Consider the following 16,865-nt stretch of genomic DNA (forward strand, 5'->3'; position numbering starts at 1 on the left):
TCAAGTCTACCGTTTCCAATGATACCCAGGTCATTAATTTAAATGGAATCGTAGATCAGCAAATTTTGACGATAGGGGAGGTTTGGTAGTCGTCACGCCTTTAAATTTATAACTTTTTAATCATGAATGATTTGGATCTAGATCAATATGAAGACTTCATAGGACTTTATGAAAAACTCTTTCATTTAGATGCAAATGAATCAATGGAAGAGATTTTTAATTTGATAGAAAAAATTTTAATATCCAAATATAAATTTCCTATTCAAGAACTCATTTCAAGCCTCATCATTGCAATTAAATATAATTATCGATCCATTGATCATTATTGCAAAATAATCAATCAGATCTTAAACAAATATTCAAGATACAAATTTAACTATGAATCATTATTAAATCTTTATATGAATATATTTTTACGTTTCATTAAGATTGATAACAAATACCAAATATGTCATATTCCAGCATCAAAGGAAAATAAATTGATGTGTATGATAATGTATGATCAAATTGATGAATTAAAAGAATTCGCTGTTCAAAATTCATTAACTAATATTGATTTACAAATTCCAATGATGCGTATGTCTAATGGGAGATTTGAAAAGACATCCCTTATTGAAGCTTGTTGTTATTTTGGGTCTGCTAATATATTCTTTTTCCTTCAATCAAATTTATGCATTGAAGTAACAAAAAAATGCCTTCAATATTCATTCATCGGCGGAAATATTGATATTATCAATGAATGCATGAAAACTAATCAACTTGATAAAGACTGCCTTTCGGATATTGTCGGATCTCATAATAATAAATATCTAGAATTTATTTTTGAAAGAGATTTATTTGAACCCAAAGACTTTAATTCCGAAACAATAATAAGTTCAAAAAATTTAAAAGCTGTCTTTCTTTTATACAAGAAAAGTAAAGGCTCGATAATGCCTTGGAAAAAAAAAAAAAAAAAAAAAAAAAAAGGTAGTGGGGCTTCCAGGCACTTCGTGCCTTCTAGCCCTGAGGATGAATGAGTATAATGAAGTTTTTTTTTCTTGGGGGATGGCTTCCAGGCACTTCGTGCCTTCTAGCCCCCGAAGATGTTTAGTATAAATGAAGTCTTTACAAAGTCTTTACGAAGAAATCTCAACAAAGTCTTTACGATGAAATCTTGACAAAGTCTTTACGAAGAAGTCTTAACAAAACATTTACGAAGAAGTCTTAACAAAACATTTACGAAGAAGTCTTAACAAAGTCTTTACGAAGAAGTCTTAACAAAACATAGACAAGAAAGTTCATGAGTGTAAATGACCCAAAAATAATGTTTATGTTAGAATGTTAGATCTAACATGTTTTCTAACATGTTTTCTAACATGGTCTAAAACTCTTGAATTTTCATGAAATTTACACCAAAAATATACTACTAGGGTCATTTACGAAGAAATCTCAACAAAACATAGACAAGAAAGTTCATGAGAAATTAGATGAAGAAGTCTTAACAAAGTCTTTACGAAGAAGTCTTTACAAAGTCTTTACGAAGAAGTCTTTACAAAGTCTTTACGAAGAAGTCTTAACAAAACATTTACGAAGAAATCTCAACAAAGTCTTTACGATGAAATCTTGACAAAGTCTTTACGAAGAAATCTCAACAAAGTCTTTACGAAGAAGTCTTAACAAAGTCTTTACGAAGAAGTCTTAACAAAACATAGACAAGAAAGTTCATGAGTGTAAATGACCCAAAAATAATGTTTATGTTAGAATGTTAAATCTAACACCTTTTCTAACATGTTTTCTAACATGGTCTAAAACTCTTGAATTTTCATGAAATTTACACCAAAAATATACTACTAGGGTCATTTACGATGAAATCTCAACAAAACATTTACGAAGAAATCTTAACAAAGTCTTTACGAAGAAATCTTAACAAAACATAGACAAGAAAGTTCATGAGAAATTAGATGAAGAAGTCTTAACAAAGTCTTTACGAAGAAATTCATGAGTTTTCTACGATGTTAGAAAACATGTTAGAAAAGGTGTTAGATTTAACATTCTAACATAAACATTATTTTTTGGTCATTTACGAAGAAGTCTCAACAAAGTCTTTACGAAGAAGTCATAACAAAACATAGACAAGAAAGTTCATGAGAAATTAGATGAAGAAGTCTTTACAAAACATAGACAAGAAAGTCTTTACGAAGAAGTCACAACAAAACATCTGTCAAAAACCGCTTTTTAACTTCACTTAAAATGCCACGTAAGCTACGTAAGAATATACGTAAGAGGAAGAGAGCATTGAAACATCCAATAGTAAAACTGACACCACAACAACAGTTGCAACAACAAATTATGAATGACCCCACTATGTTGCAACAAATGTCAAGCAATCCTATGCTTTTAAACCGAGTTGTTGGTGCACAGAGTGGAGGTTTAAGAGCGGCACTTTTAGCGAAAATGGCAGGCTATGGTGGAGCTGCAGACGGAACAGCCTATAACCCTCAAAGTCAAATGAATTTGAGTTCACTCAAAAATCAAATAACAGATGTCAAAAAGTCAAACATAGAACATACAGAAGCAAATAAGTGAAAACGAAAAGAAACTAGAATATGACAGACACACAAAGAAACTCAATGAGTTAAACGTAGAGAAAAAGAAGAAAGAAGAACAACTGAAAGAACTAAGTACAGAGGAATATGCGAAAAAAGTGTCAGAAAAAGCAGCAGAAGTAGCAAAAATGGAACAAGATGTTATAAATTTGAAAAACCATACTACTCAATATAAAGTACTGAAAGATGAAGAGATAAAACAAAAAGCCCTGAAGACATATATGGATAGCGATGAGTATAAAAAAGAAGTTGAAGCAAATGTAAAGGCAGAAAAACTTTTTACAGTTGCAAAACCAAACCGTAACAGTATGAAAACTTAGCACAAGAAGTAAAATAACGACGCGGCTATGCAAAAGGCAATGAAAAGCTCAGAATATATAAAAGCTAACAATGACTGGTTAGATGCCCAAGCCAACGCTAAAGCAGCCAGCTTATAGGGTCAATAAGGACAAAAATACAAGCGGATGAAGACAGTTCAAATGAAGCTTTAACGAAATGCTGACTTAAGAACGCTTTCGAAGCTCTTCATAGTAAGGTGAAACAAGTGAACGACTTCTCATCTGGAAAGAAACTGAAGTCTGAAGGTTTCGACAAAGAGTTAAAGAAGTAGCACAAAATATGACGAAAATAACAGATGCAGCAACGAGACAGGCAGTTCAAAGTGCCTATGACGCCGTTAGAGCAACTGTTGTGAAAAGTCAAGAAAAAGAGTTACAACAGACCAAAACAGACCTAGTAAATGCTTTCTTAAAAACGAAAAGTCAGGTAGGACATTACGCTGCAGATGGAACATATGTGCCAGCTGGTGGAACTTATATACCAGCTGGTGGAACTTATATACTAGCTAGTGGAACTTATATACCACCAAACCTCCAAGAGAAGCACCTGCACCAGGACTACCTAAAACATTTACATCGTCACATGGACACAGACATAGGCATGCACCAAAACCAACAGTTCAAAACACTGCACCACAACAACAGTTCAAAACACTGCACAGCAACCAACAGTTCAAAACACTGCACCACAACCAACAGTTCAAAACACTGCACCACAACAACCACAAACAGAGCAAGGACATAAAAGAAGTAGAGAACAAGGAAACCAAGAATTCTTAAAAATGCTTAAAGAAGAGTGTGGTTTCCCAGATACTATTGACTTTAGTGACAGATATAAAGAAGCTATTGGAAAGTTCAAGGATGGAAATACTGACCCGAACCTATTTAGCTTTATGGCTCAGCACCAAAACGGATATAATTTCAAACCTGGAAAATACAAGCTCGCTAAGGGATATGATTTAATAGCATATCATCCAAATGACATGAACGAATTTACTCCGAGATATTTGATGTCAGAGCTAAATGACAATACAACTTTCGTCATGAAACGCGTAAAAAATAGAGACGGAACGAAAGAACAAAAGCTTATGAATGCGGATGACGTAGATAGGGAAATTGTTAAAAACGGTCTCGGAATATATGAAATGCCAGCAGATGAGGTACAAGAAACTCCACAGGAAGAAGTTCAGATACAACCAGACATGGAAGAAATAGTTCAGCAACAACAGCTAGAAGAGCCTGAAGGAAACGAACAAGTCACTCCTTTGGAAACTAACTTCACAGAACTAGATGAAGATTTGGAACAGCCGAAAAATCTTGACCCTCAACAAGTGTATGCGGAGAATATGGAATATTTCCAAGAGTCTAAAAAAAATTCGGCTGACATAGTAGAAGAATATCGAAAAATGTTTGCCGACATACAAAAGACTCCAACACCAGATGAAAATATTCAGCATAGAATGAAAGTACTGAAAGAAAATGTACACAAATACAACAACCCTTTTTACTTACGAGCATTTAACGTTCAATCTTCGGATGAACTCGGTGAAGATAAAAGGTTAAATTTCAAGAAAACATATAGAAATGAAACATTGTTTAAAGTTCATTCAGAACCTAACCAAGATGGAAACAAACCTACTTTTGTTTCTGCAGACGATGGAACTACAATGAGATGGGGTCATAAAGCTAATCCGGATAGGTGGTTCATAAACTTACAACCACAATTCCAAGAAGTTGTAGACGCAATGGAAGTGAATGGTGAACCAGATATAGCTGGTATTTTCAGCGCGGCTTTAATGCCATTGAAAGATATGAAACATGCAGATATTTTGGACCAGTATGAAATGAACATGGCTGATGGAAATATAACACCTGACGTTCTAAAACATTTATCTCAAAGAACTACACAGAACCATAGAGATGGTATATTTGGTGAAGAGTTTAGAAAGAAAGTTAGGGAGGGAGAAGGAAGAGAACCTATTGTACATGACCTTGCAAACGAAAGTTTACAAAATGTCATAAAAACTTACTTTGCAGACAATGAACCGAGAAGGGATGAATATTTAAGAAAACTCAAATGGACAGTACCAAATGAAATGTTAGTATTGAAAAACATGTTCCTTGACAAAATAAAACCAACTACAGAAATAAACGACGCAAGACTGAAAGATTGGGTAGAAGCTTTCCCATTCACAAAAGATATAGTTGGTAACATGGAAAGAAAACCAGAATGGCTACAAAAACATATATTTGGAAACGAGCTTATTCCATATGGACAGGCACTGTTTGAAGCGCTTGAACCGGAAACTCAGGAAAGAGTCATGCAAACAATACGCGAAGACTCAAATACAGACTATGACAAACTCTTTCTAGGATATAGGTTACCTGAGATGGGCGACCAGAGCCAAAAGGCAAAAGGACATGGAAAATTTGCAACATACTAGATGAACATAATGCAAAGATGCAACAACTTCAAGCAGAGGGCAATGAAGGAAAAAGAAGAGTTAAAAACTCAGTCAGGAAGAAAGTAAAGCTTGGTCGGAGTGGGTTCTATTATGACATATAAATCCAACTATTCTATATTTTTACTCATATGAAATGTACGCCGCTCAGAATATAACGCCAACAGTTTTGGGATGCTATGAATGGAAATGTTTTCCGAATGGTATAACGAATGCGACAATGCCATTAGAAGGTCAGAAATAGTTCCTGGAACTTACGAATATACAACTGCTGTTTCTTATGGAAACGTAGGTGAGTTTGGAGAAGGTTCTTCAACAACAGTAGATATTGCTTGCGACAGGTTTCATATTAATTTCTATTGACAACTCTTTCTTATACGTGGAACAAGACATTGAAATAAAACCTTCTGCCAAGTTGTCTGACAGAAAGGTTGCAATGGAATTTTCTATGTCGGATACCAATATGCTCCAGAAGTTTTCATGGGATATAAGATATATTCTAACTCTGACTTAGTTCAAACAGTAACATGGGCAAACTATGAATGGTTCGCTTGAGAAACTCAGTACAACCACAAGCTAGAGAACAAACAGACCAGTATGCAACTATTGAGAAAATAAGAAGACTTGACCCTAACGTTCCAGGAGTTTATGTTAACCTTTCTGGACAAACTGCAGCAGCAGTAACCAAAGTAAAACTAAACTTAGAGTTCCTTTGTCATCTTTCCTCATCTTCAGGTTTTTAAGATACTTGCCAAACTGGGCAGGAAAAATTTCTATCGAACTTACTCCAAGCAAAAATAACTTAGTCATTGCACCAACACAAGACCCATTCACTCTTACAGAAGTAGTGGGAACAAATAAAATGTCATTCGCCGACTTTTGCAAAAACAAAGTTGACTTAGACTTTGGTTTCTCAAACCTCAACACTGAAGTAAACTATTATTTCAATGCTGCTGGAGATGCTTGGGACCCAGTTAAGTTCACATGCGAAAAATTTGAATGCAAGAGAATAGAAAGCAGACTTGCAGTCTATATGTTGGACCCAGATATTTCAAATGCTTTAGCTGCCAAATATATTGCAGTTCCACTTATGTTCCCTATACACCAAATATCTGTCAAAGACTTTGCAGGTGAAGTTGGAAACCAAAGTGCTGACCCAGTGCAAGAACAGATATTGCCTTAACAACTGCAATGAAACATGGCAGATACTATGTTTGTACTGTTCAGACGAACATAAATGACTATTCTTGCTTCTACAACCCTGGTATTAAATACCATATAAACATAGATGGCAAATATTATCCAAGAGAAGAATATTCTACAGTTGAGGATATGAGGTCATACAACTTGACATTAGATGCTATGAACTTTAACAACAACTTCAAACAACCATTAACCCTGAAATGCAAAGTTCTATTATGCCATATGTGAAAGTATGGACCATACAGGAGCTCAAAACACTCAATATACAAATGGAGACCGTTCAAACTTTTGGCTTGGCATTCCATTTGCTGACTCAGAAGACTTTATGGGTGGTATTTCAACTGTTGGTACAGTTCAAATACAATATACTGGTGACAGAGACGGTCCAAATGAATTGAAAGCAAAGAAGTTTACAAAACCAATAGCACTTTTCACGGAAGATGCTCTTTTGAAGATTCGTTCGATGAAACCTGCTGGGCTCCTCAGATTGGCATAACGACAGCTTCCATCGAGCAGATTTTGGCAGCAGGTCAGTAAGTTGTGTTCTTGAACTGACTTCTCTCCGTCAAATATTGAACAGTACGCCAGTTTTGATATAATATTGTATTATAAACTTACCTTTAGAAATATCGGTCAGTTTTGTTGTTATATTTTTGTCTGCTTCAAGAACTTTCACCATCTCGGTTATACCAACTTTCTTTGCTTTATGAAAATATTTTGGTTCAGCAAAGACTGCTATTCTATAACATTTTCCATTGTTTGTGTAAAGAACTACTCTGTCAATGAACTTGTATTGTTTGTGTGTGTAAACTTTGTTTTGCTTCAATTCGAAGAGATACTCAAATACGTCCATCTTTTTATTCTAAGTAAAATGTCATTTCCGAAAAATAGAAGCGTAGTGTTTTCAAAAGGTTTAATGGCGGTGGCAGATGTGAAGTTAAATTCACCAACTCAAAACAAACAGTCAAAGTGTTGTTGTCAATGTCAAAGAAAGAGATGTTGAAGTGGGGAAACCATACGAAGACGAGATGTGATTATAACAATTGTTCCTGTGAAAGAACAACCAACATATCCTGAAGTTAGCAGAGACTTAAGTTCTGTTGCAGATATTCGAAACGACTACCAACAACTTAAAGACAAACTTAAAACTCAGGAGAAGATTTGTCAAGCTTTGGGTATAATGTTAAACTTGGTCGAACACAACCCTGTAAAAGTGAACTCATATGTCATCGCACCTCATGAAATTTTGAAAGAACTATTGAAACTTTTGACAGAGGCAGACGATATAAACATCAAAGAAATAGAGCCCGACATTGCTTGCTGTTGGTGTTTCATATAATGTCATTGACAAGATATACGTTATGAAAGGAGGTGAAACGTTGAACTTAAAATATAGTTTCCCAGACGTCATAAAAAATATTTGACGACCACAACATTTCATTAAAATTTAGTTGCTAAGTAAATGGCAGAAGACATAGTGGTTTATACTATTACGACTAAAAACCCTGAGTCATATAATTCTATAACAACAAACTTACAAAGTCCTCAAGGACGATATTGTAAAACTGACTTAAACACGATGACGACTAAAGCCTGTTTTGCTCTTTTGACACCAGAAGACTTTGTTGTTGTGAATGGTAAAAAATACTTCTTTGAAGATACTTACTCAGATATACCACCAACAGGTTTTGTTGACTTATTTAATACTTTAAGGACGGATGTAACATGTGCTGCAACTAGAGCAGGTTTCATTATGTTTGGATGTCCGACTGAGTTTAGTATAAACGATATGAGCTATAATACAAAACTTATATCTGGTTTTTACTACCAACAGTTTCCTATAACAGGAAAAGTGTCATACAAGGTTTGTCTGTTCCATTGACTTTAAGTACACCTATTTTATATATTGTTTCAAACTTAGGTTCAAAGTGCTATTCGAATGTCGACAGAAACTACTATGACCAAAAGATACTTATGCGTATAAACAATACTTTCTCTGCTGGTTTGCCTATTGTTCATTCGAATGCAGAATTTTCAGCTTTAGTAAACTCAAACACTTTAGCAAACATAAACTTAACCTTAGTTGACGCAAACTTTGTTCCTGTAAAACTTTTATGTCCTATGTATTTGTCAATGACGGCAGAAAGTTTCGAATTGGAAGATGCAACCGGTGAAAGTATTGTACTACAAGAACAACTTCAACAACAAATAGCTCAAGAACAACAAATGCAACAACAAGCTCAAGAATAAAAAAATATTTTTTTTTATTTTTATAAAAATGTACAGAATAGATGTTTCAGATTTTTATGACTTCCAAGCGTTCAGAAATATGTGTCCATTTAGAGACTATAACAAAGCAGTCGAGAATTTGAAACGTTTAGTCATTTATGTCGACTCTGCCCCAGAATGTTATGTTATGAAAGAATGGGATGTTGTCTTTAACAAACCAAGAGCAACAATAGTTTCAGAACAAGAATGTAGACAGAAACTTAAGAAAATAAAAGTCGTACAGGTTGGCATGAAGATGTTAGATGCTTGGGATATCTTATTGTCAAAGTTAGAAGATTTTTCAGTTCGTGGTATAAAGTTCTATACACCATCTCCAAACTTCTATTCTATCTTCACTGGATATAAATACGAACAAGTAGAATGGAAAGAAAATGTTATAGAAGCTTGGTTAGACCATGTCAAAGAAATTATATGCAATGGAAACGAAAGAGTCTATGAGTATATCTTATGTTGGTTTGCAAACATCTTACAACATCCAAGTGCTAAAAATGAAACTGCTCTCATTATAATTGGAAAACAAGGAACTGGTAAGAACACTTTCTTTACAGATATCTTATGCAAACTGTTAGAGGGCTATTCGAACCCTAATATGACAAACTTAGAAAACATCTGCGGTAAATTTAACTCTTCAATAGAGAATATGAAACTTATAGTATGTAACGAACTTCAAAGTATAGATACAACAAAAGTTTTGAACTCAGATGCTTTGAAGAGTCTTATAACAGACAAAGTTGGAGTTGTTGAAAGAAAGTATAAAGACCAAAGAGTTTGTGAGAATGTTGCAAACTTCATTATGGTTTCAAACAATGCTGTTCCGATGAAGTTAGAAAGTTCTGACAGAAGATATGTAGTTGTCAGAACGTCAGAAGCTCATATGCAAGATACAGAATATTTTGACGACTTAGCAGAAACTTTGACACCTAACTTTTACAACCACTTGTTCTCATATTTTATGACATTAGATATTTCTAAGTTCAATCCAAGACAAATTCCATATACCGAAGAGAGACAAACATTGTTAGAAGCAAACAAGAGTGTATATGAACTGTTTATAGATGAGACTAACTTTGAGTGTTTAGATGAAAGGTCATTGTACGATTCATATAAACAATATTGTCAAGAATATGGTTATATGGCAGCGTCTAAACGAACATTCTTGGCAAATGTCAAAAATCTTTTAGATGTTCAGAACGGCGTATATACAAAGAAAAATTTTTCTGAGTAAATTTAAAAAAAATATTTTTTTATCCGATAGAAAAGATGGCAAAATATATTTCAGTCAACAAGTACATGACAGAAGTCAAAGAAGAACTAGACCCATTCGCATATTTGAATGTTTACTTCTACCATTTTGAAAAGTCTTCATTTGACAAAGTTTGGAACATCGAACCCGTTAAGTTTGCTATTGTGACTAAAAATGGTGCGAAATTTGAAGACTTAGACATAGAAGGTTTGTTAGCAGTCAAAGAAAATTTTGACAGAAGGTTCTCAAACCTTAAAGAAGGCAAAGCATACAAACTTGTTATACCTTATGAACCAAAGAAAGCAGACGACTATGAATATTATGAGTCTAAGATAGTTGAAGTTCAAGGTAAATTAGGTAAAAAGATTTTAGAGTCTAAGCCAGTGTTTGCTCCTAAAGAGGAAGAGAACATTGACATTGACCCAGAAATGTTCTAAAAATAAAATTTTATTTTTACATGTCAAATTTCTTTTTCTCTGGAACTGGTTCAGGTTCTTTCTTCTCTTCTTCTACTTTCTTTTCTTTCTTTTCTCTCTTCTTCTTCTTCTCTGGTGGAGTTATGTCAAATTTGGCGCAACCATATTTATGTAAAAGTTCTTTGTCCTTTAATAGCTCATCTATTCTGTTTCCTATTTCATCTTCAAGAACAGCGCATGTGTCTTCTTTGCATTCTAAGAACTTTTGTTGGACTTCATCTTTCCAATCGGCGTCATCTCTGTCAACAAGTCTGTCATTGACAAACTTAAAGACTTCTCTGCCTAATGTTTTATGGTTCTTGTCATATTCCAGAAACAGAACTTTAGAACAAATTCACCTTTCTTGTTTACACTATGTAAGATTTTATGGTCGACAGATGTTTTGCTGTCAAAAAGTTTGTCTCGAATATAGATAGCGAAATCGCTAGACATTTTCTAAAAGATAAAATTTTTAATTTTTCTAAAAATATGTTAGAAAAAAGTTTGCTGACATTGACAAGAAATTTGAGAATGTTTTAAATAAGAACAAGAGGAAGTTAGAAAATGCTCAGATAAAACCCATACATGACAAGTTCTTATTTGCTCAGAATGGTATAACAGGTCTAATTGCACCGCCTGGGTCGGGTAAGACTTTCACTTATCTTAAAATGGCTGCACAACAACAAGAACTAGATGAGAAGAACCCATTCTATGAGTTAGTAGTCATTTGTAGTACTTCTGGTCAATTCGATCAAACCGTCAATTCGTTCAAAGATATTATAAAGAAGTCTAAGTTAGTATGTATAAAAGACTCTGAGTTGTTAGATTGGATAAAGAAGTACCAAAGAAGAGTTTTGAAGTACAATGCTATAAATGAGTATATAAATTCGAAGTTTAAAGACCCAAATGAGGAAATGCAGAGAATATTAGAGAAGAAACACTTCAGAAACAAACAGAAAGAGATAGAATACATTTCGAAGAAATTGCAATCTTACGATTGGAAAACGTACCCTCATAGATGTCTTCTTATCTTAGATGACTTTGCTTCTCATCCTTTGTTAAAGAACAGAGAACAAGACATGTGTCGAATTCTTAAGAAGCTCAGACACTTTAACATCTCAGTTGTCATTTGTGTACAGACAGCCAAGAGTTTAAGTAAGGATGTAAAGAGAATACTTACTGACATTGTACTCTTCCCTGGATTGTCCGAAGACGATTTCATGGAACTTATGAAAGAGTCCATGGCAGGTAAGTTTGACAGACATGAACTATGGGAGAAGTACAAAGTCATACAAGACCCTCATACTTCTTTCAGAATTCATATCTACGCAAACAAAGTTCAAATTGTAAAAAGTCAAGCTTGAAAAATGTAAGTGTTGAGTCTTAGTCTGTTGTGGTGCTGCAGCTTTCGGTTCTTCTGGCTTTGGAAGGCATTCAGTAGGTGGGACGTCGGACATTCGTTTGTGTCTTAACCGTCTTTGTTCTGAAACAATATAATATTGTCTTGAAAAAGTACAACATTGTCTTGAAAAAGTACAACATTGTCTTGAAAAAGTACAACATTGTCTTGAAAAAGTACAACATTGTCTTGAAAAAGTACAACATTGTTCTGAAAAAGTTCAAGACTTGTTCTGAAAAAGTACAGCTGTACTCAAATTTGAGAGACATTGTACTGAATTTATACAACATTGTTCTGAAAAAGTACAATATTGTACTGAATTTATACAACATTGTTCTGAAAAAGTACAATATTGTCTTGAAAAAGTACAACATTGTCTTGAAAAAGTACAACATTGTCTTGAAAAAGTACAATATTGTACTGACTCAGTATGGAGCTTGACCCCCTAGACGAAGCAATTTATCTAATTGAAATTAACGAGCTTGTTAAAGACTTCCTCAGGCAGAATGTAAAAGGCAAGCTTGAAAAATAAAGAGTGCAATTTACTCTGCTTGTTTGAAGTTGTCAAAATACTCTGTTATTTTTTCCTTTAACAATGGCAAATCTTCTTTGAATGTAAGAATTGTACAACCTTTAATATCATAGTGTGTTTGAGGTAACGTATCTTGAACTATTTGTTTCACATCTTCATTCGGTGTCATTGAAATCGGTAAGTTTTCGCGATAGAACCAATTTCTGTCAGATTTGTAAATCTTAGCAAGGTCGTAAAAGCTTTTGTTGTTTCTTCTGACTAAATGCAACATAACCATATCTCTGTCTTCTTCATTTTCCATCTCTTCAGTGTAAATCATATACTTATAGTTCTTTTCCTTTCCTTTTGGTACCGAACGTGGTATTCTTTTCTGTATGTTTTTGTCTTTTGCTTCAATGACTTCATCTTTTGCTTGAAGTTTCTTTTCCATCTCTTCACGTTCTTGTCTATGAATTTCGTCAAGAAGTTTACAAACATACCAAGCGTAACGAGGTGAAGCCCACATTGCTACGGCATTTACTAAAAGTCTATGTACATAATATCCTCTCAAACCAGGAGCCAAATTCTTGCGATTTTCGTACGGAATCTCTACCCTCGGTTTTCCGAGGGTAGCAAACATATGAGGAAATTCTTCTAAAAGTTCTTTTGTCTGTTGGTTTTCAAACCAATGATATGCTTGCTTTGTAGAACGAAGAGCGTTCAAAATACTTTGCATCTGGTACATATCGTCTTTGACCGAACGAATGAGACGTAACTGTTTGTTATACTGTATGTACTCGTATTCTTCATTTATAGCTTCATGGACTATAACTGTTGTTGTGTTCTCGGTTGTTGACATATCTGTCTTTATATTCCGGATAAAAAAATAAAAAAAATAAAAATAACTTTATTTTCTGACTTTCACAAAAGACCAAAAATAAACGCTTTACATGTATTTTTCAGCAACTTCGTCAAATAATTTTATAGCTTTATCTATCTCATCTACTTCAAACGTTTCTTTACCTTTTATGGGAGCACCATACATTTTCTCAAACTTTTCGAGTAGTTCTGTTTCAGCAGCTCTCATATCGTTAACGAACACAACCTTGACTCTATTGACTGTACTGTCATATCTTAGAGTTATATTATATGTTCTTCCTATCTTATATCTTTTTGTGTTGAAGTCCTTCGGTTTCTGAACGATGTAAAGTAAGCCTTCACTGCAACGTTCTGAGTCGAACGAACCATATGTTATGAAGTTATATCCAACAACTGGGTCAATCCAGAACAAAACTACTGGTATAAGACTTTTGTCTATAAGATATGTTCTTGTTCCATAGAATCTTACCGATATCATAAGCTCAGGATTTTTTGTCAAAATTTTCTGAGTAGAAGCATTTTTAACCCAGTCGTGGGATGTTTTCTTTTCAGATAGTGTTAAAATGTCTGACAAAGAATATTTGTTGTATTTCTTTGAGTATCTTACGTTTAAATCACCGATTCTAACCACTTTGGTGTTATTGTCTATCTTTCTAACTGTTTCAAACTCAATGTTTAACATTTCTGTTCTTACATACAAAATAAAAAAAATATTTTATAAAAAACTAACTTTATTTTTTCTATCTTAAGGAAATTCATGAATTTCATACGGAATCTCTTCTCTCGGTTTTCCGAGGGAAGCAAGCATATGAGAAATTTCATGAAATTTCATACGGAATTCAATAAAAATAATGTTTATGTTAGAATGTTAGATCTAACATGTTTTCTAACATGTTTTCTAACATGGTCTAAAACATACAAAACTCATGAAATTTCATACGGAATTCAATAAAAATAATGTTTATGTTAGAATGTTAGATCTAACATGTTTTCTAACATGTTTTCTAACATAACTATTTACAAGCGTTTTACATGGTATATGTTGCGATGGTTCATGACTCTAAACAATTTCGTAGCTTCTATTTCTTCTGTCAGTATGTCAAAAGTTTTAACGATACCGAAAGTTTCTTTATACTTCTTCTTGACGTCAGATAGAAGGAAATCGTCAGCAGTTGGATAGTTTTTGTTCAGAAATTCTAACATGTTCATTTTATCTTCTGCTGGTTTTTCTGCTTCTTTCTTTAAATCTGCATAGTCGTTTCGCATACGTTCTATCTCTTTGACGGAGTAGTTATATTTCCTCATTGCTGCTTTACATTTAGAACATTGTGGGTTCATTTTAGCATTGTACATTGAAATTTGACCTGCAAGTACAACTAAGGCGTCAATGGTTTTCTTTAACTCAAAAGTTGCTGGTTTTATTTGTTCGTTCCATATCTTACCTCTTCTATCTTTATCTCTTATCTGCCATACACATTTTGCAACTAACGAAACAAAGTTGTCGTAGGTCTTAAACTCCCCAGATTTATATATGTCAGAAACATTTTTATATACCATATCGCAATCTTTGTCCATGACTTTGTGGTTGCAATGAAATCCAAGAAACTCATAGTTAACCTTTCGTATGAACTTCTTTATTTCTACTGAGTCAGTTGCTTTGACTTCTATTTCATCGAATTCAGGAATAGTAAGCTTTTGTTGTTGTATTTCAGGAAGTTTAGGTAGATGGTCAATAATATCCTGCATTTCATAAAGATACTGTTCATTTGTTTCATCTTTCGCACTACAGTCTAAATCTCCTTGGAGAAGTTCCTGCTTTATCTTCTGGATTTCTGTTTCGAAAGTATATGAAGAAGGAATGAAGCTTTTCATCTCTACTAACATTGAAGTTGGGTTCATGACTAACGAGTTTGGTGAAGTTGTTGCTAACATGTTCTTACAATAAAAATAAAAAATATTTTTTTAAAAAAACTAACTTTATTTTTTATGTTTTTTATGAAAGTGTCAAAACTCATGAATTTCGAGAGTTTTCTACGATGTTAGAAAACGTGTTAGAAAACATGTTAGATCTAACATTCTAACATAAAATATATTTTTGTGCTATGTTTTCTACGATGTTAGAAAAGTGGTTAGAAAACGTGTTAGATCTAACATGCTAACATAAAATATATATTTGTGCTATGTTTTCTACGATGTTAGAAAAGTGGTTAGAAAACGTGTTAGATCTAACATGCTAACATAAAATATATATTTGTCGACAAAAATGAGTTTTGGTTGAAAAATACGGTGGAGCCAAAAGTGGCTCGACCTCAAAACAAGCATTTCATGAAGAATATACCAACCGCCAGAATGTCGACGGTTGCTTTTTATACAAAACATTGACGTTCATGTTTGACAAAACAAGCATTTCGTGAAGAATATACCACCCCGCGGAATTCCGCGGGGTGCTTTTTATACAAAAACATTGACGATGAAGTCTATTTCCTGTGTTGTTGTCAAAATGTCATGTTGTCACACTTTTTCAGAGAAGTTAAAATTACCTGGTGACCTGGTGACCGAGGGACCTGGTGACACCTAAAAACCATCTAACCTAAAATATATTTTTGCCGAATTCAATAAAAATAAATGGTTCATTTACTCACAATATTTTTGTACAAAACGACCCCAAACTTTTAACTTCTTTTCTGCAGCTTCTAATGAAATTTTAGCGAGTTCATATTCTCTAAATTCTCTCTTTAAATCTTCTTGTTCCCATTGGTCTAGTTCGTATGGAGAGTCCCTATAACCAGAACATATCTCACGTTCATGTTCTATTTGTTTTTCATGCATTTTTCTAACTTCTTCTTCGAACAAAGGTTTAGCATTCTCTGCTGTATCTTCAAGTTCTTCTTCATCTAATTTCTCATGAACTTTCTTGTCTATGGAGTCCATAATTTTTCCAACTGCTATACAATATTTTGGAGAAGCCCACATTGCAATATAGTTTACGAGTCTTGGGTCTACATACATTCCTCTAACCTGTTTGATTTCATCCGGAATTCCTGCATTAACATTGTATAAAAAGCACCCCGCGGAATTCCGCGGGTTGGTATATTCTTCACAAAATGCCTTAAAATACTCTTCCCAGGACTTATTTTCCAACAACCTTCTAAAGTCTTTCCCAAACTGCTGACACATCTTTGTTGCATTTATATAACCATCCTTGTCTCTACGTAAGACTTCAATACCGTTGTAAGTGCCTTTTGTGAATGCTTCGCCATTAGATTTGTTCGTGAACGTTTTTGCTTCGACTGACATTCAGTACGTACAATAAAAAATAAAAATATTTTTGGCTTAACCGTCGGACATTCGTTTGTGGCTTAACCGTCGGACATTCGTTTGTGGCTTAACCTCAAAACAAGCATTTTGTGAAGAATATACCAACCGCCGGAATTCCGCGGGTTGCTTTTTTTTATACAAAATTCAAGAGTTTTGCGTGTTTTCTACGATGTTAGAAAACGT

General features: G+C 34.0%; 10 protein-coding genes and 2 pseudogenes across 12 annotated transcripts, besides 1 other annotated feature; 6 read left to right on the forward strand and 6 right to left on the reverse strand.

Moving 5' to 3' along the window:
* Window positions 1–938: 938 nt before the first annotated feature.
* Window positions 939–16,865: part of a mobile genetic element that runs on past the window's edge.
* TVAGG3_0234360 lies at window positions 2,714–4,286 on the forward strand (annotated as a pseudogene). The gene has a single exon. A coding segment is annotated over exon 1 (1,573 nt).
* On the forward strand, window positions 4,591–5,207 carry TVAGG3_0234370 (protein of unknown function, DUF4106 family; the record flags this gene model as incomplete). The annotated part of the gene is made up of 1 exon (XM_051227444.1): window positions 4,591–5,207. A coding segment is annotated over one exon (617 nt), but the record flags the coding sequence as incomplete, so codon positions are not given.
* On the forward strand, window positions 8,378–8,838 carry TVAGG3_0234380 (annotated as a pseudogene). Its single transcript has one exon. A coding segment is annotated over exon 1 (461 nt).
* Window positions 8,867–9,441, forward strand: TVAGG3_0234390 (uncharacterized protein; the record flags this gene model as incomplete). The annotated part of the gene is made up of 1 exon (XM_051227445.1): window positions 8,867–9,441. A coding segment is annotated over one exon (575 nt), but the record flags the coding sequence as incomplete, so codon positions are not given.
* TVAGG3_0234400 (uncharacterized protein) lies at window positions 9,518–10,102 on the forward strand (the record flags this gene model as incomplete). The annotated part of the gene is made up of 1 exon (XM_051227446.1): window positions 9,518–10,102. One exon carries the CDS (start codon window positions 9,518–9,520, stop codon window positions 10,100–10,102), a length of 585 nt encoding a protein of 194 aa, XP_051112432.1.
* Window positions 10,138–10,557, forward strand: TVAGG3_0234410 (protein of unknown function, DUF4108 family; the record flags this gene model as incomplete). The annotated part of the gene is made up of 1 exon (XM_051227447.1): window positions 10,138–10,557. One exon carries the CDS (start codon window positions 10,138–10,140, stop codon window positions 10,555–10,557), a length of 420 nt encoding a protein of 139 aa, XP_051112433.1.
* Window positions 10,574–10,894, reverse strand: TVAGG3_0234420 (uncharacterized protein; the record flags this gene model as incomplete). Its single annotated transcript, XM_051227448.1, has 1 exon — window positions 10,574–10,894. A coding segment is annotated over one exon (321 nt), but the record flags the coding sequence as incomplete, so codon positions are not given.
* On the reverse strand, window positions 12,517–13,344 carry TVAGG3_0234430 (KilA, N-terminal/APSES-type HTH, DNA-binding family; the record flags this gene model as incomplete). The annotated part of the gene is made up of 1 exon (XM_051227449.1): window positions 12,517–13,344. The coding sequence occupies one exon, from the start codon at window positions 13,342–13,344 to the stop codon at window positions 12,517–12,519; it is 828 nt and encodes a 275-aa protein (XP_051112435.1).
* Window positions 13,432–14,046, reverse strand: TVAGG3_0234440 (organellar and viral DNA polymerase type B; the record flags this gene model as incomplete). The annotated part of the gene is made up of 1 exon (XM_051227450.1): window positions 13,432–14,046. The coding sequence occupies one exon, from the start codon at window positions 14,044–14,046 to the stop codon at window positions 13,432–13,434; it is 615 nt and encodes a 204-aa protein (XP_051112436.1).
* On the reverse strand, window positions 14,382–14,873 carry TVAGG3_0234450 (organellar and viral DNA polymerase type B; the record flags this gene model as incomplete). Its single annotated transcript, XM_051227451.1, has 1 exon — window positions 14,382–14,873. A coding segment is annotated over one exon (492 nt), but the record flags the coding sequence as incomplete, so codon positions are not given.
* Window positions 14,995–15,326, reverse strand: TVAGG3_0234460 (organellar and viral DNA polymerase type B; the record flags this gene model as incomplete). The annotated part of the gene is made up of 1 exon (XM_051227452.1): window positions 14,995–15,326. A coding segment is annotated over one exon (332 nt), but the record flags the coding sequence as incomplete, so codon positions are not given.
* On the reverse strand, window positions 15,999–16,661 carry TVAGG3_0234470 (uncharacterized protein; the record flags this gene model as incomplete). Its single annotated transcript, XM_051227453.1, has 1 exon — window positions 15,999–16,661. One exon carries the CDS (start codon window positions 16,659–16,661, stop codon window positions 15,999–16,001), a length of 663 nt encoding a protein of 220 aa, XP_051112439.1.

This window comes from Trichomonas vaginalis, chromosome IV (assembly GCF_026262505.1).
Source record: "Trichomonas vaginalis G3 chromosome IV, whole genome shotgun sequence".
Classification (NCBI taxonomy): Eukaryota; Parabasalia; order Trichomonadida; family Trichomonadidae; genus Trichomonas; species Trichomonas vaginalis.